Below are 22,478 nucleotides of genomic sequence, written 5' to 3' on the forward strand. Positions count from 1 at the left end.
CGCACTCGTCAGTTTCGATCTTCTTTCGAACGCCACACCAATATGCCCAGTGTTGCTAGTGCGTCGCACACATTTACAAAGTTCGGCTTTCAGATATACGTCTCACAGCATGTTGGAAATGTATTGTCCACGCCATTGTTGTTGCTACAATAGATACCAGTACGCCCGGTCTGTAGTGTAGACTATGCTCTTCGTTTGGCTATCTCTCCACGCTTATCAACTGCAATGTTCGACAACGGAAGTGAAACAAAAATTGAACAGCAGCACTAGGCAGCACTAACTTAACGTGAAAATAGATACGATAGGGAACATGATTTTAACGTATCAGAGTGGCAAACCGCCACACAAATTGTGCAACATACGACCGGAAACTCATGTGTCAATTGTGCTCCTTGTAAATATGACAGCAGGTTGACTCAAAAAGACAGCAGAAGATAGGAAAGGAGTGGTCATAAATGACCAGTATTCAAATAATACACTGTAGTAAACGTCAAAATTGCACCAAACTATTAAAGTAAAGTCGTGCTTGCTTGTGTTTTGCTTGCTTGTTTGACGCACAATGCTACACATGCACAGCTTGAAGAACAAAACAAAACATCATGAAGTGTGACCCTTGCCATCTTTTTGCCTTAGAAAAGGTCTCAATGATGAAATTTACAAGACAAATTAACCCCTTTTAAAACGTGATCTGTAAAGATGTGTGTACGAATGCGCCACCCGCTCCTGTGACGTGTACGCACAGGCATAGCGTGTGGATGCCATTGGGTATACGCGCACCATGCATACACACGTAAAAAGCTTACAAGATAATTGTATCCGCCATCTTGAAAGACGTACTGGTAAACAAACCCGAGCAAAATGCATTGTGCATTCGACTCCATACGCTTAGTATTGGCACCATTGTACGGATGTATTCGAGCAAGAGGGGGATCTTCAAAGCCTGTGTACTCGCAATTTTGTCAGCCTAACAAATCAAAAAGTGCATTGTATTTTGCTTTATACGTTGTAAGGCTTAGGAAATGGGCAATGTGATTCAATGAAAAAATGAATTTTCAAAATTCCTGACTTTTGCCTGAAACCGTTGTCGCCGGTCACATATAGTCTCTGTAGAGATGCTTTCAGGAAAAAAAACAAAACAAAACAAAACAAAAAATCTGTCTTAAAAATGCTTTGGTCTACACATCTTCTCCTCACATTTTTAGGTATCTCTACGACAACCGCATCACAGCTGTGAAGACTGGGACGTTTCTAGATTTGACAACAACTTCCCTGTAAGTACTCACTGCGTAGGCATCAAAAAAATCCAGTACATCTCACAATATGAATATTGTGTATTTCCTTGTAGATATGTGTAACTTTATAATTTCGTGTCTGATCTGTTGAAACCTCAACAATTCTTTTCAATTTGATGGTTTTGGTTTTTTGATTGAAGCCACCTTGGGAATGTTTTGAATGTGATCTTGCATAAACTATTTTAAACTGGAAATGGAAAGTTCAGTTTAACTTCAATCTTCTCTTCTTTATTTTAAATGTTCCTGGAACCAACCAGCCATCTTGGTACTAACGATATCAACATCATCGAATCGCGGGCCTTCCAAGGAGTGTCAGTGAGGTGAGGAGAGTATTTTTTCTTCTTCTTCTTCTCTTTCTCTTTTACTAAAGGTACAGAGAGATGTCTGTAGTACAAACTTTATTTTTTTTTACGCACTAAGTGCCACATCAGGCCTTATCCTGTTTGTTTGTGATACTTGTGCAAATTTTGCTCATTGACTTTAAGAAGGGGTCAATGCTAAAAAGCCCCCTTGTATGGGACAAAGGCCTCAAGGTGCAGCACTTCTTTCAGCCAGTGGGATCCCTTAGCCAGGGTCTGCAGTCATTGTTCCTTATGTTCTTTAAGTGCTTGTTTCTTTTAACCCGTTCCTTACAAGAGTTTGGTATACCAGGTTCCTGTAATGTCAACTCTTGTACAGGAAACTAATATGCAAATTTCCTAAATGTAACTAAGAGTGTATGCATTTCGTGGCCTAAAGTTGTAAGTTTATTTTTATTTCTGTCATGATGACCAGCAAAGAATGACTTTGATCAAAATGGCAAAGTTTCTTCTATCAGTATCTTCTCTTATTCTGCATCAAAACTCTGTGTATAACTTTCACCTAAATGTAGTAGGGCGTTTTTGTTTTGTTTTTGTTTTTAGTTGCTATGAAATTCATAAAAACGTACATAGCAAATAAAGACTGAGCTCACTAGATTTTGACTGTTGCTGGCCCATGCGAGTGCCCTTATTGTGTATAAAACAAGGTTTTTGGACCCATCCGCGCACAGTCTATCCGTACAATATGTTACATCTTGTATTGTTCAATGGCACAATTAGTCATGCAGTTTACTGTTGAAAGGGTAAACACATACCACTTGACTACTTTCGCTCAAGCAGATTACCAACCTGTCTGTTCTTTTCCAATGGGAAAAAGAATCTCATTTATTGCTATTGCTTGGCATGTTTTGACTTTCACTATCCATGTGAGAGAACAAGATGATCAGTTGATGTGTTCTCATCCTTACATAGAAGAAAAAGAAAGAAAAGATGGGCAAGACTCTGCCAGCTTTGTTTCCTGTCTTTCTCTCTTTCAGCCAATCATTCACCTTCACTGGCAACCCACTGAAGACCCTGCAATCTAAGGCATTCCTAGACGCATCGGTCGGCCGAATGTAAGTCCTGTTCCTTTAGTCTGGATGAGGTTGGACAAAGGCTCTTGAATACTGTACTGTAAAACGAGGAATGTTCGCGTGCATTTTGATTTCGCGAATTTCGCGAGCGCCAAGATTCGCGAAATTTCTTGTCTACACTATATGCATTGAATGCCATTAGCAATTCGCAAAAATTTCATGCCACGAAAAAAGCCGTCGGCTCCAACTCGCGAAAATTTCGTGCCGCGAATGTCATGTTTTACAGTATACGCCGTGTATGTCGCGAGTCTAAATTTTCGCAGTCAGGAATTCCTGACGATTTCGCAAGTGGTTAAATTTGCAATTGTTGAGTACTGTACTGCATGGAGAAATGTACATGCCTGTACTTCATGTCTACATCAGGATCAGAGTCAATAATTTCGTGAATAGCTCCTGACTTGCGAAATTCGTGAAAATAAAATTCTCACGAAAAATTTGGTGTAAACAGTATGCCCGATATGCTGTCGTTGTTGTTGTCTCTGCGTATGACAACTGTAACATTGCATTACAAACTCTACACAAAGTTACCAACACAGACTGGTCTTGATTAAAGTTTGTTAGAGAGAGATATTCTTAACTTGGAATTATTGACATATCAATATGACATCAAATGCTGTTGTTATCTTACTGAATGTAAATAAGTTCAACCTCCAACAATCTTATTTCTGAAATGACCAAAAAAATAATAAAAAATAAAAAAATTGTGTCAGAATCAAATTGAATGAGAATAATTTGGGCATTTTTGAATTCACAAATAGCATCTGTCTCACGAAATTAGCAAAATTAAAACCCTTGTGAAATACAATGTACTTGGCATGTATAGTACATATCAGGAATAAACAGTAAAAGGATTAGCAGACAATCCTGCAACTAAATGTACATGTAGATGTACTTCAAGAACTATCAATGCTTTGTTCTTATTAGAAAATTGTAGAAAGAAGGGATGACACCTTACTTGGACGCTGTTATATTCGCATACAGATATTTTCACAAATGAGGAGGTAATAGACAATTTTGCTAGATATTGTTTTGGCGAATTCACGCCGACACTAATGTGAATGCACTATTTGTGTGCTGTTAAATTTGTGATCTGACTGTGATTCATGAAAATACCAGCTTATACAGTACATGATTTTCAGTAGTAATCTTTTAAAAATGTGGTTCTGTTTTCTTTCCTTGGTGACTCAACCACAGATACCTCGGGGGTCTTCAGCTGACATCACTAGAGACGCACACCTTCTACCAGATGTCTATCTCCTGGGACTTGTGAGTGTTTAACTCCTCGTGTATTTCAATTACCCTTTGGAACAGAGAACCTCAACAGCGTTGTAGACACTGTCCAAAGTCTTTGTCGCAGAAAGAGTTGACGATATACACGCGTACATGTAGAAGACTGGTGTGCCTGATTTTGGAATCGCTAGTTCTTGGCTGTATGCAGCAGTATGCAGGCAACCCAAATATATTACTGTTAGAGTGCTGTGTTAGAACCTTCCTGGTTGGCATGCAATTGTGTGAGTGTGAGCAGCTTTGCGTGTAGGGGAACAATCAGTATATTATAGTCAATTTGTTTTTACTTCTAAATTCCAAATTCTTAGCCAATCAAACAGCCTTTGGGGGTTTACTGTATCGATTTGTTGATGATTTTTGTTATTCTTCTGTAGTGTTTCATCAATGAGAGGAATTTTTTTTTTTCATACGTGTATGAAAGCTTGGATGTTTACATACAATACTTTATTATTAAAGTGAAAACATGGTTTTAGTAAGGGTTTCAGAACCCGTCTGGCACCATTTCATATTTGCTTGCAATATATCGAAAGAGTCTCCAAAGAAACTTACCTGGCAGACGCAATTTGCCGGGATGATCAGTCGTTTTGAAAAGTCGGAAAACCGACTTTTATTCCAGAAGGATCCAGATTAACTCTGTCTCAGGGAAAACTCGACCCTATTTCAGACAGTTTACACGCAGTTCGTGATCGCCATATTCTACTGTATAATACCAAACGAGGCCTAACTGAACAGACAGGAAAGTGCATGCTAATCCTGTATAAAACAAATGGACAGCGCGCGGTCCTCAAGCCTATACGCACATCACCTCAGTTGCTGAGATGCGCTGTCTTTGAAGTTTTTGTTGTTGTTTATCAAGCGTCTTTATTTTAGAGGTGCTTGATAGGTGCACACTAATTTTGCATGTGCGCCAAAGAGGTTTCTGATGCGCGCGTTTTAACAACTCGGACCATTACTGCGAGTAGCCAGAACGTGAAGTGCTAGTTTATACAGGCCACTCCTATAGTACAACACTGTACAATCCAGAGGGACAACCAATACAACTCAGCCCGCCGTCAAAGCGAGGCCGAGTTATATCCCCGAGTCCGAGTTTAGCCTGACCCCGTTCGGGTAAGTTCTGAGACTGAAACATTTTGGTTACTATTTTCCATTTTTGTCATTACCCATTGAATATCTTGTTATATTACAGCATTATTCGGCACATTTCCTAGGCATACAAGTACGTTCACATTTGGGAGCGAAATTTGACAACTTTTGCAGGCGTACCAGAACAGTTTATTTTGGCTTAAAGAGAAGTGGTTAGCAAAATTTTTCAAAGCCTCTGAATTGCTACATTCATTATCAAGTCTTTCATTGCCAACACAGTTCAGTAGATAAACCTTTGAGCTTCTCAGTCAAATCTGTGTTTTTATTTAACCCATTGAAGACTAGTCCGGGGTTTCCTCGGGAAAGTGTCTGTGAGGAATGTGTGCTAAAGCAAAATCAGTCCGTCCTCAGCGAGTTCAAGAAAAAATCCTTCTGTTTATGTACAGATCGAAAAAGTTTTAAACCAGCTCTTGAAATCTTTCTTTGGTATGAATATGGAGTGAATTCAGTGTTACCAATTTTAGGATGAGAAGAGGAGGATTCCTGCATTGTAATTCTCACAAGACTATAAGTGACCCGCTACAACAAAAAGGTCCTAAAGTCGCGCACGGTCGAAGCCGTGAAAATCGAGTTTGAAGTCAGAGCATTAAAATTTGTCAAAACTTACGATTTTCTGATTTTGATATATTATTGGAGTCTAACATGTCTTCTATCATCTGTCGAAATTTTGAAGCAAAATGATCGAAGGAAAGACCAAAAAATAGCGTTTTTCTGAGCCATGTTTTTTGGCGTTTCAACGAAGCAGAAACCGGGTTCGAAAATTTGGATTGAGCGCCACAGATAGGTTCCGCCCCTAACAACGACCAGAGTCATCTCATTGGTCAGTTTGCTGATTGCTGCTAACCGAAGCGTGAAGCTCGCACACTGCCCAGTCGACTGGTGCGTGCGGGCGGGGTGCGCTATGCTCAGCCACTTCTCACATCCTGGTCACTGATTGGTTGGTGAGGAGACCACCGACGCTGATGTGCTTGAATGAACTCTTCGGGGGTTGCTAGGGCTTACCTTCTATTGTCCAGTGGTGAGAACTGACTTGCATGTCCCTTGATCGCGACTGCGTCGAAAGGAAGACTTTTAGGGCGCTTTTCTCGAAACAGTGATTTTCCAGACGTCTCGACATGCTCTCTTTTAAACATCGATATCTCCGCAGCCGATTATTTTTATAAAATGTGTTATATATCAATTTAAAGCAGAACGATTAGGGGGTTATATCATGCAATTTTCAAATAATCGACCTCCCCCGACTTTAGGATCATTTTGTTGTAGCGGGTCACATAATATTCCTATTATTGGATATTGAAAGATTGATGGACTGTGCCTTCCTATGTGTCACAATTTCATCATTTGAATGCGTAAGACTCGCTATAATATGGCTGTTTCTCTGCACAGCTACTTGAACGCAAACCAGATCAGCTTCATCGGAGACGAGGCGTTCTACGACGTGACGGGAAGTTCGTACGAGTTGTGAGTATAATGAGGGTGATGACAATACGGATTATGATGGCGCTTGTGATAGTACAGATTGTGGAGTCAATTAAGACTCTCAATACTTTGTGATCACTCTAGATGCAGTGGTGATGCCTAGCTCTGATGACATATATTGGAATTGAGGTGCATGATTTCATTGACACGACACTAGAGGCATTGTTGATAGTCATATTGGTTGTTCTGCAGTCATAGTGGGTTTCTTGTCATGGCAACCTGGATGATGAAGGCATTTATTTTTAGTGCTAAAGAAGAGATACAGCTTTTGTAAGTTCAGCATGTGCCTTCAAAAGAGATTATTGTAATTTTTAATATTGGGATGAAAAATGCTAACTGTGCTCTAATATCAAGTTGAATGCTTCTCATGGTTTGTAAGAGAATATTTGAGTTTGGTCATCAGGTCATTGATGTACAGTCAGCGAATTTAAGTATACTGTAGGACACACACAAAAAAAAAAAAGTCTTAAAAGCTCGCTTTGGCAATGTATCTTTTCGCAATAAAAATTCTGTATTGATTGTACTAAGGTCATTATCTGGCAAAATCATATCTGCCCAAAACCAAAGAACTCCTTTCTTTTGTACATGATATGGCTTTGGAATGATGCATTACATTTTTTTCAGTTGAACGCCCAGGAGTGTAAGGTTTAACTGTTTACAGCCCAAGTCCAATTTGGCTGTCATCTTTGGAAAGTCCCTGCAAAGTAATGCAAAAATTAGATACAATGTAGTCATGTGCCTGTTTCACATGATAACTAGACATACAATCTGTAAAGTGTACAAGATATTCCCATAACTGAAAAATAAAGAATATTATTTTTTTTTAATGCAAAATTCTTCCTCAATTCTAATAGACTTTGGTCTTTGCCACAAGTTGTTTATTCAGGTCTTCTATAAAATTCAAGACATGATTTCTGTGTTTGACAGGTACCTCCAGGACAATGTGATAAACTCCATCGAAGGCAAGCTGTGTGGAGGGACCTGCACTGTGGAAAATATGTAAGAATATCATAGAAGCCTGCATCAAAATATCTGCAAAGAAGGTCACCAGATATATTTTATTATTATTATTTTTTTTTAGTTAAACCTTTGCATGTGTTGAGTGCAGATTGGTTCAAAAAAAAAATCCCTTCGTGTTCTACACACTGACCAACATCCCGGGCAGGAAAAGGGTTAATCTTACAAAATACAAAGGATTCTAATTAGATTTAAAGTGAGATATCAGTCATCTAGATTGAATCTCATAAAATGGTGGAAAACGAAAATGAAGGAATAGTAGTTTGAAGAAAAGGGTCTTTAAAGTTGAGGTCTCTTCAAGTTCAGTGAAGGATCATTAACCCGTTGAGGACGAGTCCCGAGTGTACTCGGGCAGGTGTCTATGGGAAATGCGTGTTGAAGCAAAATCGGTCCGTCCTCAACGGGTTAAATTTGTAGCATTTGATTTTATGTCTGTTGTTGTTTTTTTTTTTTTTTGTCTGGAGACATTTTCTGCATATCTACAACTATTCCTTTTCATAATTCCTCATTTTATAGCATTATTTTTCAACGAGGATAGCTATTTTGATATTCTCTCTTTTTTTCTGGGGAATTTGAAAGAAAACATTTGTGTCAGTGCTTTCTTTTTATAAAGTCTACATTAGTCCACAAAGTTTGTTTGGAGAACTTGCTATACTGCATTGTTTGAGACTACCATAAATGCTAACAATTTCTTTTTTGTCTGCTGCTTAATACTTGTTTGCTACTGTAGACATCTTCAGAACAACCAGATAGCTTCACTGCCTACCAATGTTTTTGAAGATATTTCTGCCACCAGAATGTAAGTACATGTACACTGGCCATTTGTTGTAGATTATATAAATTGATATCATTCTGTACATAAAGATATATACATGTGTATTCATATATTTCTCAATTTTTTTTTTTTTAAGTTGAACCACAATCCAAAAATTATCTACTAACAGAAAAAATTTGTCTCACATATAAAAAGGAAGCACACTGCCCCCCTACAATGTATCTCTGAGGTGGAGAATTGCTAAACTATTTTACTTAAGTAGGGATTATCCTGATATTTCTATTTCTTGTCTGTGCTTCTTGACCTCGAATTCATCTACTCACAAAATCACGTCAAAATTCACCAAATGTTATGCTTCCAAACTATCTTGTGACAAGAAATATGTGGTTTAAACACAAGCCTTGGTTTTGTACCTGCTTATCTATTCTGTCACTTCACTTGTTATCATGTTATAGTATTTTTCTACTTCTTCTCACCAGATTTATTTTTTGTTACATTTTGTAAGGAAAGCTTAATGATGATATTTTGGTACTTAATTTTGATTGATATATGCAAATATTCATATAAATGCTTTGCAGCAATCCATACTTGCAACATATAAAATAGGTAAAGAAATAAATCTGAACAAACAAAGTTTTGTCTCCTTATCTTATTTTTCCATATATGCTGGACACTTCACAACAACAATTGTTCACATATTTTGTCATTAGTTTTGTGCCCTTTTTGATTATATGTGAACATTTGTGACCCGCTACAACAAAAGGATCCGAAAGTCGGGGGAGGACAATTTTCTGAAAATGGCATGACATTATTCCCTTACTCTTCTACTGTAATTTCATATATACCACAACTCATAAAAGTAATCGGTTGCAGAGATATCAATGATTTTATTAGCGCATGTCAAGTGGTAGTGGAAATAAGAGTTTCGAGAAAAGCGCCTTCAAAGTTTTCCTTCCATCGCTATCATGATCAAGGGAAGGCGAGACAGTTTACACGGCTTGACAATAGAATCACGATGCCACCCACTGACCAATAAGATCACTCCGTCGTTGCTAGGGGCGGAGTCTAGCTGCGGCGCTAAATCCAAATCTTTCTGTTCCGTTGAAAGTCGGAAAATCATGGCCCAGAAAAATGCTGATTTCTTGCCTTTCCTTTGATCATCATTAGCTTCGAAATTTCGGCAGATGATAGACAAAACATTAGACTATACAAAATTATGCCAAAAACAGAAATATGACAGTTTTGACCAATTTTGATGATGTGACTTCAAACTCGATTTTCTCGGCTCAGCCGTCAGCGACTTTAGGATCCTTTTGTTGTAGCGGGTCACATTTTTTTATGCTTTGTTCATGTGTAACACTAATCCACCTGGTAAAGATCCAATAGGTGACTGATGTAGATAAACAGATTAATGGTCTTATCTCTTCACCTCATCTACTCCCACGTTGCATAGATATTTGACAAACAATTTACTGACGGAGTTCCCAGCAGCCGCCCTCTCAACACAATCAATGTACTACCTGGATCTCTCCTACAATCAGATTGGTACCATCTCGGACAACGCTTTCACTTCGCTTACAAGCACAATCTATCTGTGAGTACAGGAATGTGAATCATCCATGCATTTTAATTGAAATATGCTGGGGGCAACTATTATTATTAGTAGTAGTAGTATTAGTAGTAGTAGTAGTAGTAGTAGCATGCAGTAATAGTAGTAGTAGTAGTAGTAGAAGTAGTTAGTCGTAGTCATAGTCGTAGTACATTGATTAATTTATTTGGCAATTTAACACACAATACAAGCAGACGTAGAATACAAGCAGAAAATCGTATTGCATGATATAAAGATTGTGGTGATTCAAGGTGCATGCCGCTGGTTGCCAGTAGTAGTATTAGTAGTAGTAGTAGTAACAGTAGTAGCAGTAGTAGTAGTAGTAGTAGTAGCAGTAGTAGCAGCAGTAGTAGTAGTAGCAGTAGTAGCAGTAGTAGCAGTAGTAGCAGTAGTAGCAGTAGTAGCAGTAGTAGCAGTAGTAGTAGTAGTAGTAGTAGTAGTAGTAGTAGTAGTAGTAGTAGTAGTAGTAGTAGTAGTAGTAGTAGTAGTAGTAGTAGTATATTAATTTATTTATTTGGCAATTTAACACACAATACAAGCAGACGTAGAATACAAACAGAAAATCGTATTGCATGATATAAAGATTGTGGTGATTCCAGGTGCATGCCGCTGGTTGCCAGGGGAGGAATACATTAGATGTTACATCTTATTTGCAAATTGCAATCAGGAACTTTCCATTGTTGCATACATATATAAGTATGATGAAAAAGAGTACATACAATACATTGTACCTGTAGGCTATTCATCATGATTGTTTTGGGTGGATACATTGTAGATGCATGGATGGGCAACTTGGTACATTCTGTACCATGGCCCCTTTAGCAGACTGAGGTAGTCATGAAAACTCGAAATCTTATTAGTTAAAAAAAGTGCTCATTTCAAATACTTGGACTAAATTGTCTTTGTTTGAAATGAGTTCTTCTAGATATTTGTATACACTTTGGGTGATAGATAATCTTTAGGTTTCATCTAACAGATGATCAGAATTTGCAGAATAATATTTCAAAATTTACATTTGTATGTGAATCACATATGAAAGCTACTGTATACATGTATTATATATCAATAACAAGAACACATTCTTGTCGTTTTTTAAATATAGGTCATACTTGTATGCTTAAAATAGAATATGTACAGATGACATAATAAGCAGTGATATCTTTGTACCATACAGTTTTGATCAACATGATCAACAATGTGCAACATTTACCATATGAAGACTCTTGAATTCTCACTTGTTGCTTCTCTTCCATCAACCTTTCCAGATATCTCCAGCACAATCAGATTGAAGAGATTGCGTCCACACTGCTGACTCCTCTCACCAGCTTACGAGACTTGTAAGTAGAAAAGAAAAGATGTCTGCCAATGACTTGTCAATGAACAGAGAGTATGTAATATGCCTCTATAGTCTTCCTGTTGGACTGTAGCATGTATGTGCTGTGTTATCACGATACCCTTATAGATTCAGAGATCATAAATAGAGGAAGAATGCCCGTAAAGCTGACTTTGGCAACATAGCCTTTACAGTTTCTAACATTTAGTTGTTGTTTTTTTTAACATTTTCCATGTAATGAAGTAGGGCAAAGGTATACAGCTCTACATAATGTATATCAATTTCAAGATTAGCACGTACCAAATTCATGTCTGCCAAAAAACAATTATTTTCCTGGCATTTTGTACACGTAGCTTTTTTTATTAAACATCACAACCATGTTTACTCTCAAGTAGAGTAACTGTTGTTATTACTCGAAGTTTGGATGGGTTAAATACTTGATGTTGGCACAAAAAAAAAAAAAAAAATTAATGTTGAGCTAAAAAAATTGCCTGGGCACACAAAGGGGTGATGGACAATGCCACACCCCAATATGTTTCAATGTGTCAATGTATCTACTCCATATAATGCATTATAACATGCTACTCTTCACTATGATGTTGAAATACATGTACAGTGTGACAGCTAGTTTGAAATTGTCTCTGATAGATAAAGAGGTTAACATCATCAGATAACATCATCAGAAATCAGTAGGTCCTAAAATATTAAACTTTGTGCTTTTACTGCCAATTAACATAAAGAAATCCTGCAGCATTGTTCACACTGTCTGAAGTTCCTGAAACAGATAAGGGTTGATGGAGATATCTCTTCCTTTTTCAGGCTTCTGCATGACAACAGCATCAGGACAGTGGGAGACGGAGCCTTTGATGGTCTCAATCAGCTGAGGAACATGTAAGTGTTTAACCCTATTCTAACTGGGGGGGGGTCAAATTGACCCCCCCCTCGACGTTTCGCGCCATGATTCCGCAACACGCAAAGATTTTGCCGCGTCGTTTCATGACTTTTTTCATTTGAGTCTCCCACATATTTTGAGACCAAATTTGCGACGTCCGGGTACACCGTTCTGAAGTTGTGCAATGTTTTGCATATGCATGTCAACCCGAAAAACGCTCGAATTCATGATTTCGTGTGCAAATCCAATGCAAACTGTGTTTTTTTGTGTAATTGATATAAATTAGATTATTTCAACTTTTAACCAATAAATCAATTCTAATGTAGATATGCTTGAAAAAGTGCCTCCAACAAATTTTGGCAAAAAACAATAGAAAACAAAAGATCGAAAAAACAATAAAATACATAAGAAATTAAAACAATAAAAGACAAAAGAAAATAATTTTGATTGTGCTATTCTTTTACTAGAAAATTGTTTGATGTGTCTTGAGGAACTCTGACACAAAAATTTAATAATCCTTCAGTCTTTTTGATGGAGTTACATAGGTGAAAATATGATTTCATGCGTTAATTTGCATAATAAATTTATTAAAAAATATGAAATCAAAATTTTTCTATTGTATGACCATGTTATCTTGTAGTTGACATCCGGCTCTATGTTCAGGCAAAATTTTGCGCTGATTGCGCGATCGGCGACCGAGATCTGAAGGGGGGGGTCAAATTGACCCCCCCCCCCCCAGTAAAAACTTGGTCTCAAATAGCCCAGTTAGAATAGGGTTAATCCTAACAGGACCAGTTTGTGATGGTATAAACATACAGAGTATTGTGCAGAGTATGTCACCATCACAGAACAGATCGATCTTTTAAAGCGTCTTGCATCTTTTGACACCTAACATGCGAAGCAGGCAGGCGATTTTGAGGTTATGCATGGATGTGTAGTTACACGCATGTCCAAAAATTACTCAAAATTTTGAATTCATGTACATTGTGCAATTTCAATGCATATTGCTCTTGTTGTCAAAGTTCATAAAGCCTGATTATTTTTTTGCTTTTATTGATTGAAATCAGTTAATAACATATTTTTGTGCTTGGAACAGTGTTGCTGACAAATGTTCAAAAATATGAAAAACACTGAAATAGAAATACATGTAGCAGATGTAAAATGTGTAGTCTGAGTTTGTGCATGAATTATGCAACATTAGCATAAATATAATTTTTTAAATATACTAGTTTTGTAGATTCTTCACAGGAAATGTGTGTACTGATTTCCATTGCAATTGCATTGTCGATGGCAGAGATGTTTAGGAGGTGTAAATTGATAGATTTTAAATCATTTTATTCCCTGGCAGATACCTGTACAACAACTTCATAGAGCATTTCCCAGCGTTTGAAAAGCTGGATAATCTCAATACAATGTAAGTATCCGGCCTTGCCAGAGTTTGCTTCCAAGAATGTAAATTATATGTCATCTATTTTTTGTGTGTGTAGGTGCACACTTCACTCTTGCTTTTGATTTTTTTGTTTTTTGTTTCTGTGTTATTTGCTTGTACCAACATGCCTTAATATTTAATTATGGTCCCTTTAGCCCATTCCGTACAGAAACCTTGTATGAAACTGGTGTACCAGGTTCCCAAAATGTAGACGAGTGCCTACAGTCATGGCCTAAATTCATGTTTAGTTTTGTCACACTGACCAGAAGAAGGACTTTGATCAAAAGATCATGGAGTTTCTTCTATCTTTGTCTGTTCTTTTCCTGTATCAAACCTGCATGTATTTTTTGGCCAATTTACTTTTTTCTAACATAGTAGTGTGCTTGATTTACTATAAAACTCATATGAAAACATACATGGCCATCAAGGCTGAGCTAACCAGCTTTTTTACTTTCACCGACCCATTCAGGTTTTCTTACAGTAGTTAAGAAAAGAATATTATGTGAGCCCATCAGTGAACATACTTTATGTCTGATCAATATTAAATTTTTGCATGAACTGCTTTCACACAGTCTGATTTTCATGACCAAACTTCTCTTCTTTGTTTCAGAGATCTCTCCAACAACCAGATCCGGACTTTGGGCCTGAACGCGTTTAGTCAGCTGGATTCCCTCTCGTCCTTGTGAGTTTGAATTTTTTTTTATCAGTCTTTTCTTCTTCTTTTTTAAACTCATTATTAACTGTCGTTGATACATGTATCTCATATATTGAGCTTTAATTATGCATTGATCGAGTGCCTAGTTCCCATAATGGGCAGATTGATGTTTTTTAGTGATCAATGAACAAGATGTACATGTACAACACCAGTACATCGTTTGTAATTACACTATATTGGAAGCTAATAATGGATGTAAGTGTTCAAAGTATGTTATAAAAATGATTTTGTACAAATGATTATTGCTACTGAAGGGGGATATGTTTTGGCAGTTAGGAAATGCCATGTCATGGCAATGAGAGAATTCATGATGCATTTTTCATACATGTATGAGCTGGAGATGTACATCTATACGCAGTGGCGGATCCAGATGGGTGCGCATCGGGCGCATGCCCCCTCTTCATTTTCTTTTAAAACAATAGATATAAAAAGAAAACATCCGGGGGCGTGTACCTCCCCTTTAATTCTGTAAAGGTGCCTCCCCTTTACAGAATTCCTGGATCTGCCCCTGATATTAATAGATAGAAAGTGAGACAGAAAAAGAGAGAGGGAGAGGGAGAGAGAAAACCTCTTTTTTCCACTTATGCTGTGTACTTCAGTTATGTACTACTCTTAGGAGATTGTGGCACGTGGTATTGTGAGAATTAATGCTAACAGAGACAGAATACATTACAGAAGAAGAAGAATGAGAGCAATAAGAAGAAGAGAAGAAGTAAGAGGATAATGATGCTGAACAAGATGGAAATGAGAAGGGCAGCTGTAAGGAGTGAGAGGAAGTAAAGTATAAAACAGAGAAGGAGAAAGGAAAATTTTTGAGATGATTTTTAAAGTCAGATAAATATATATTAAATTATGGAAAAGTTGCAGGAGGAAAAGTTGAGACTGTAGAGAAGGAAGAGGAGGAAGAAGAAAAAGGATAAGAATAAGAAGATGATTCTAGACAGTATTGAACATCTTTATCTCAAACCCCCATTGGTTCCCCCAATAGGGAACCAATAGATGTTAACTCTTTATGTGCCACGTTCGCACGTCCAGCTCAGTCGACGGCGTGCCAACTTCGCATATTCTGCTCAACAAACAAAGCCGCCAAAACCGATCGATAAATCACTAATCACTACTAATCCCGCGGCACAATGAAAGCGTCTCTCGTGCTTTTGTTCCTCTCATTATACAGCTTGCATTATATGTGGCGATTGACTATCAAGCGGCGTTCCCAACTGGATTTCCTCGTACTTTCTAAGGTTTTGTCGCGGTTTTATGTGCAAAAGTCATGCCTTTACAGTAATGTAGCAACTGGTCATTCAATAGAAAAATTGAAAATAGATTCGTCATACAATTTATATCGAAACAAAGCTTGGCATTCCTCTTTAACTTTGCCTACTAGTATGCCCGTCTTCACAGAAATTTGTAGAAGTTATACAAATTGGAAAAACAGAATTCTTTCTCAGAGCATGACTACCTTCCTGTCTCAGAATAACGTGGCCCACAGGGGGTTTCCACCATGGCACATAAAGAGTTAAAGGGACTGTACAGTACTGGTTGAGTGGAGGATTCAGGTTTATAACATTCCTATGTGAGATAATGAAAAACCTCTTATGAAATATGAAAGAGCATGTAATTTTATGAAGGATTCAACATTTATTTGATGAAAATTGGTTTTCAAATGACCGAGATATCAAAAAAAGCGATAATGATAAAAGGCAACAGGCCACGTCTTTTATTAGGATCTCTTTGTTTCACTTTGTTTTGGGATATCTCAGCCATTTTCAAAACTGATGTTCATCAAATAAACTTTTGATTCCCCTTAGAATTGTATGCTCTTTGACATCTCAATGAGTGGTTTCTGTATATCTTGCAAAACATTAAAAGCTAAATCCTCACCTCACCCAGAATTGTACAGTCCCTTTAATGACTTTCATTTTTTAAATCTTCTCATGCAGTGTAAGAAAAAAAAAAGTTTTGGCTCTTTGGACCATTCAAATGTCCACAATCTTCTAATCTTTCAACTTGTTTCTTATCAAGGGACTTGGACACCAACAACCTTGCCTGCAGCTGCAATGTCTACTTCTCTCTGGAGGATGTTCAGTCTTCGGTCCGTGGGGGTGAATGTGCCACACCCGCCTCATTGGCTGGCACCTCTCTGGCATCATCATCCTCATCATCACCCACCTACTTCCTCAACATGGATGCCAACCTCTTCCTCTGTAGTAAGTCCTGATTTTAAGACTTTTAGCCCTATGAAAACGAGTCCTGAGTATACTCGGGCAGGTATCTATGGTGCCTCTGGAGTAGGCAGGTGTCTCTGTAGTAAGTGCAAAACAGGTGTAATAGTTTTAAGACTTTTAACCCGCTGAGGACGAGTCCCAAGTATACTCGGGCTGGTGTCTATAGGAGATGCGTGTTGTAGCAAAATCAGTCCGTCCTCAATGGGTTTAAATTAAGCTGGCCCAATTAGCCTTTGGTTCATGCGGTCACTCATTGTCCAGCATCTCTTTGAATCAGGCTTTATTTGTTCATCTGCTCTCATCCATCTTGTTTGAACTTTCTGCATTTTCAACTTTTTTTTGTTGTTGAAAACTCAGTGACGGAGTGTCAACAAACTCACCGGGGGCCATATCGCAAGGATGATGGAACATGTGATTGGCCGCCATGCCCCGTTATATAAAGAGAATCTTCTTCTACGAAACCAGAAATGGTGCTTAGTAATAAATTCAAATCGCATGTTGTATTAAATTCCATTAAGCACATAAAGAAATTATAATGTACTTTCAGCTTTATTCAGGGCAGATCCAGGAGTAGCACCCATGGGGCATTGACCAAGTTGGAATATTGTAGGTGCAGGAAGTATGATATTACCTAAGTTCTCTGATGTCTGCAAGCAAATATGATAATAAGTTGACCAAAAATGCATTTTTAGAGTTTAGTAGTTTTAAATCTTCTGAACTCTAAGTATAAACAGTGATAACTGATTTACTCAAGTACATGTTGTATGTTTGAAAACCTGATGTTTTCTTAGAAAGTAGATTGCTATCCGTTGTAAGATATTATAAACTGTCTTCTGTGAATGTTGGTCAATTAAAGTTATTTGCTTTTTCTTCCTGTTATTTTAATTATTCATTTATTTATTCATTTTGTTTTTTTACAGCTCCCACTGAGATTAATGTGACTGCTCCAGCCTTTGAACAAATCTTTGTAGACTGGGACCCGCCTCGAGCTCTGAGCCCAGCTGTGAATGGAAGTGAAGAAGATTGGTAATTAGAGATGGCTGAGTTTTGTGGTGTCGGTGGTGGTGGTGATGGCGATGGAAGCAGTGGTGGTGGTTAGTGGCTTTGGGTGGTGGTGGTTGGGGATTGGAGGTGATGGTGGGGGTGATTTAATCGGATGGTGGTGGGTTCCTGTGGTGGTGGTGTCGGCGACAGAAGCAGTCGTGGTGATCATAGTGGTTTGGGATGGTATAAAGGGGGGGGGGATGGGAGTGACAGTGATGGTGATGGTATGTGATTTCTTCAAATGGTGGTACGGTGTTGGGGTGGTGGTGATGGCAATGAAAGCAGTAGTGGTGGTAATGGTTTTGTGTAGTGATGAGGAGTTGGGGTGCTAGGGCTGATTGCGGAGGTTTCTGTATTTGTTGTTGCTGTTGTGGCTGTAGTGATTGTTTGCCATTGGTGGTGCTAGTATAAATTAAAATTTTGATTTAAGACTTTCAGCTTGAAGTGCTTTGCTATGCCTGTACTTTTCACACAGCATGTGGAGTACTGTAAAAGAAATGCAAAGTTTTCACACACTTTGCTCGACATTAAAACAGTCTAAAAGTAAAGACATGCAGATATTCTACTTCTAACATATAATGCAGTTTTATATTTTTATTTTGTGTTATCTAAAATATGCAAAATTTATCCGGTGTGGTTGAGCACAGATATTACTCACTCGAATGTTCAACTGCTCTTGCAGCAGTTTTGTCATTTCATAATTACAGTTTGCCTCCACCAACCTGTACTTGAACAGTTCTTGGTTGTCACACTCTAGGTCATACGTGGTAAACTGCACGAGCGACAACGCCCCCACGGTGAGCGGGAGTGCGGGGAGTGGGAACTCCTCCTCGGGCACAAGTCTCCTCTTCACCTCCTCAGATGGCGTGCAGTTTGGAACCGACTACTCCTGCACCATCCGGCTGACGTACAATGGGACCTCCAGCGTTGAAGGGCAGAGTATCCCCATCACGACGCTTGAGAACACGGGTGGGTGTGGACAGATGAAGAGCTTTATGGCAAAACGAGCTACAATTCTATTCTTGTTAAGTTTAGATATTTGTGATTAAAGCTGTGAAGGAAAAGAAAAAATGAAGAAACTAGTAATGTAGGTGTGGACAGATGAAGAGTTTTATCGCAAAACAAGGTACTGTAACTCCATTCTTGTTTAGGTGAGATATTTGTGATTAAAGCTGCTAAAAAGCAAAAAAATAGTCAGAAAACACAGGATATTTTTAGTCATAACTATAAAGTTTTTTGTTATGTCACAAGTGAGGTATTACTGGAAGGGTTTAATTTTGCTCTGTCAGATGATGGACTTACTTTAAAATGTTTAAAGATGGCGCTTAGCTCATTTGCAATAAAACTCTTCAAATGCAAAGCCCATTATGGCATGTGTAATCCGTAATCCCTTTGGGGTGACTTGATTTAATTATGATGTACAAAATACACAATAATCTTACTCCTCTTTCAGCACAGGACTATATTATCAAACAGGCTACTCAGTTAACGAGAGCCTCGCAACCACACTCCTATCAGGTACCATATTCGAGAACTGAATCGCATCGCCATTCGTTCTTCCCAAGAACTGTAAGGAACTGGAATTCCCTGTCGTCAGACATTGTTTCTGCACCATCTGTGGGATCATTTCGAAACCGTCTAACGGTTGATCACAGTGGCTAGTTGTTTTCGTCAAATTTTCTATGTGCTTGTAAATATCTGTAAATAAATTGTACTATAATGTAAATAGCACCAGTCTGCAAGAATCTTCAGGCTATTGAAGGAGGCAGACTTAACCAGAAGAAGAAGAAGAAGAAGATTTTGCTGTAATGTGCGTTAAGCAATTCCTCTAAAGACCTGTCAAAGTATACTCAAGACTAGTCTTTAATGGTTTAACATTTCTTGCATCACACAATCTTAGCACAGTGAAAGCTACTTTGATAGTTAACGTGCATGAATCTCATGTACAAGTAAGTGGATCGATTTTGATGTAAAAGCAAATATTTTCCTGTATTGCCAATACATATTTGTATCTGACAGTAGTTTCTCGCTTTCACTCAGTAATGAATTCTTTTTCTTAACCCGTTGAGGACGGACTGATTTTGCTACAACACGCATTTCCCATAGACACCTGCCCGAGTATACTCGGGACTCGTCCTCAACGGGTTAATGACCTTGATGATGTATACACTCACAACTAAATCTCTGATTCTTTTTCCTTTTCAGGATTTTATATGATAGTGGCAGAAATGTAAGTCTTTAATGCTAGCTGTGCTTTTGTTGGCAAAATGGCAGGCATGTTGAAGAGCCAGCTCTCTTTGCCAAATGGCACATGTCTAGAAACTAATTATCAGTGAATAAGATTACATGTACCTACCCAATCCCCCTAATCCCTATTGTGTTACCATGGCCTTCCTGTTGGACTGAGGCACATTGCTCCACCTGAGTGGGCTTGCTGTTCTCCAGCTACACTTTTATGTCAAGTTTTGGTGGAATACCCAGTACTAAATTCTGGTGGAAAAAAGCTTGGCAAGTTATACAATGTGATTAGATCCTGGCTGCAAAAAAGGTTTATCTTCTTCTTTTCTCTGCTCTCAATATCAGCCAACACCAACATCACAGATTCAGAAGGAAGGGACATCTCTTTCTCAATCACCTACTATGACTTCAGGTAAGACAATTAAGACCTTCTCATAATATGGAATACAGTATTCATCGCATAATCGGGACAGGTTGGGAGTAGCAAACACGGCCCCTTTAAGCGAGGTGCCTGATTTCGCGATGAGCACTCACCATACACTAACGGCATACGACATGTACATGTAGTGCACACACACACACACATGTATGCATACTGACGTACTGTACATGTACATGAATACACAACCACGCTACCCCTCGGCACGACCCTCTAGCTCTCCCTGCACATGGCTTTGCTTATATGTATATAGGGGAGAAGAATGTTCGTGAAAGCATGTGTTTCGCAATGGCATGGATACTTATACACGGCTCTTTCGTGGCTATCATGCATGTACGTGTACTGGATGGATGGAGGTCAAAACACACCAGTCCGAAACTTGCTTTGTAAGTTCGATGTAAACGACAACTGATAGGGAATCTTTGAAATATTGTTGTGGTATTTTGGTAGAGTTTTTGTGTAAAATATCAACAAAATCAAAGATCGCTTGAAGAAAAATTGTCCCATTTATCAGAGGTCCCCGCCCGATTATCCAGTGAAAATAACATGCATTGGAAATGTTTCTGGGAAGCGTATGTCATTTAAGCGAGGTTCCCGATTATCAGATGCCCGATTATGCGATGAATACTGTACTTAGATGGCTTGTATTGCCCGAATGCTAAAGAGGCAAGGCCACTGAAGGCCTGGTTTGTAAGCAAGCGACCAATCACAGGATTGACGGGTATGTTGATTATAGAAAATCCTCTCCAAAAAAAAACAAAAAAAACCCTAATCCATGAGGATGAAGTGCCTTGCATATAGGGGCTCAACTGCTGCAGAGAGGAAACTTGAACCAGGGATTGACCTTGGATTTGATAATCCCATTTCTTATCAATTAAAAGAAGCACATCATTTCCCTTCATTGTTGTTACGCTGGTGGTTTACTTCCTGTTTTTTGTCCCATTCATCGCACAGCCAGCACAGTTTGGTATAAGATTAAGCACTTGAATAGACACTGTACTTCAGAGCCTCTTTTCTCAGTTCACACTTTTCCTGAGTTTGTGCTTTCTTTCCAGTATTTAGATAGGTTAGGAGAGTCCATTTGAATTGAATTATACATCATTTTAAGGCTTAGAATCTGCTCTTTCAGAATCTGTCCTCAACTTAAAATCCATGTCTAGCGACTTTTTGTTTGTTTTGTGGTGCAGGGTCACATATAGATGGTTGCTTTTGTAGAGATGTTGCTACGACAGGTTTAAATGTATGTTGTAATCAAATTGATTGATTCTCTCTTTACAGCAATGGAGATGCAGATTTTGACAGCTCCACCAAGACGCTGAAATCGTCGCCGACCTACATCGACAGCCCCTTCCAATCCTGGCTGAGTGAGTCCGCCGATCCCGTCAACGACGCCTTCTCCAACTGGTTCCGTGTCGTCGACAGCAGCTACGTGTTTGAGACGAACATTGTGCTTCCTTGGTTGAACACATCTTCTGTGAACCGGTGTGTTTAAGAGAAAAAAGCCATGATTGATTTCATCACATAGAAGTTTTGTACTTGACAGCAAGTTTATCTTTGCTCAATCATCTTTCTCCAGTTGTTTAACTCATTATAGTTGCCATGGTGCTGATTCCTTGTATGCCATATTCGTAAATTCCAGAGCATTTTAGGTTTTTGAAAACGTGTAACTTTTCACAGAAACTTTTCATAGAAGCTTTTCTGCTAGGAATGCAGAAGAGCAATGCTGTAGAAAAAAAGTATTAATTTTTCTGTGATGTAAATTCTATGACAAAACCATTTTCTTGCTAATGGCTAGTTGTCAAATCATCAGTTGAGTTGAATGAAGTTTTGTGAGTTTGAGCAATGTTAAAATGAAGATGGCAAGCTGTTGTTTGAGTTAGGCATGAGAACATTTCGCACAAAGATTAGAAAGAATTTCTATTGGTTTAGTTTTGTTCTTGTTGCTTGCACTGGGAATGTATGTTGCATTTGTTCTTTTCATTTCCATGTAAGTTCTGATTGTTTCACAAGAGTTTGCTTTTTGTGTTGACTTGTTTGCATTCGTGGCAATCAATTGGCCTTGTCGCATTACAATTTAAATTTCATTTGTTGTTTTTAATTTCCATATAACTTCTACTTGTTTCACAAGG

At 38.3% G+C, this 22,478-nt stretch overlaps 1 protein-coding gene and 1 long non-coding RNA gene across 2 annotated transcripts in view; both read left to right on the forward strand.

The window, feature by feature from the left end:
- Window positions 1-22,478, forward strand: part of LOC140246870 (uncharacterized) — a 110,976-nt gene that overhangs the window by 47,302 nt on the left and 41,196 nt on the right. Inside the window, exons 21-34 of the mRNA XM_072326196.1 lie at window positions 1,203-1,271; window positions 1,550-1,612; window positions 7,561-7,632; window positions 8,381-8,449; window positions 9,879-10,019; window positions 11,300-11,371; window positions 12,187-12,258; window positions 13,608-13,673; window positions 14,299-14,370; window positions 16,426-16,610; window positions 17,549-17,654; window positions 18,430-18,641; window positions 20,256-20,322; window positions 21,628-21,831. Of these exons, the coding sequence (XP_072182297.1) occupies window positions 1,203-1,271; window positions 1,550-1,612; window positions 7,561-7,632; window positions 8,381-8,449; window positions 9,879-10,019; window positions 11,300-11,371; window positions 12,187-12,258; window positions 13,608-13,673; window positions 14,299-14,370; window positions 16,426-16,610; window positions 17,549-17,654; window positions 18,430-18,641; window positions 20,256-20,322; window positions 21,628-21,831 (1,470 nt within the window). The remainder of the gene's footprint in view (window positions 1-1,202; window positions 1,272-1,549; window positions 1,613-7,560; window positions 7,633-8,380; window positions 8,450-9,878; window positions 10,020-11,299; window positions 11,372-12,186; window positions 12,259-13,607; window positions 13,674-14,298; window positions 14,371-16,425; window positions 16,611-17,548; window positions 17,655-18,429; window positions 18,642-20,255; window positions 20,323-21,627; window positions 21,832-22,478) is intronic.
- On the forward strand, window positions 2,625-6,617 carry LOC140226384 (uncharacterized). Its single transcript, XR_011900947.1, has 3 exons — window positions 2,625-2,706; window positions 3,919-3,990; window positions 6,541-6,617. It is a non-coding gene; the product is annotated as an uncharacterized lncRNA (long non-coding RNA).

The sequence above is a fragment of the Diadema setosum genome, chromosome 3 (genome assembly GCF_964275005.1).
Source record: "Diadema setosum chromosome 3, eeDiaSeto1, whole genome shotgun sequence".
NCBI lineage: Eukaryota > Metazoa > Echinodermata > Echinoidea > Diadematoida > Diadematidae > Diadema > Diadema setosum.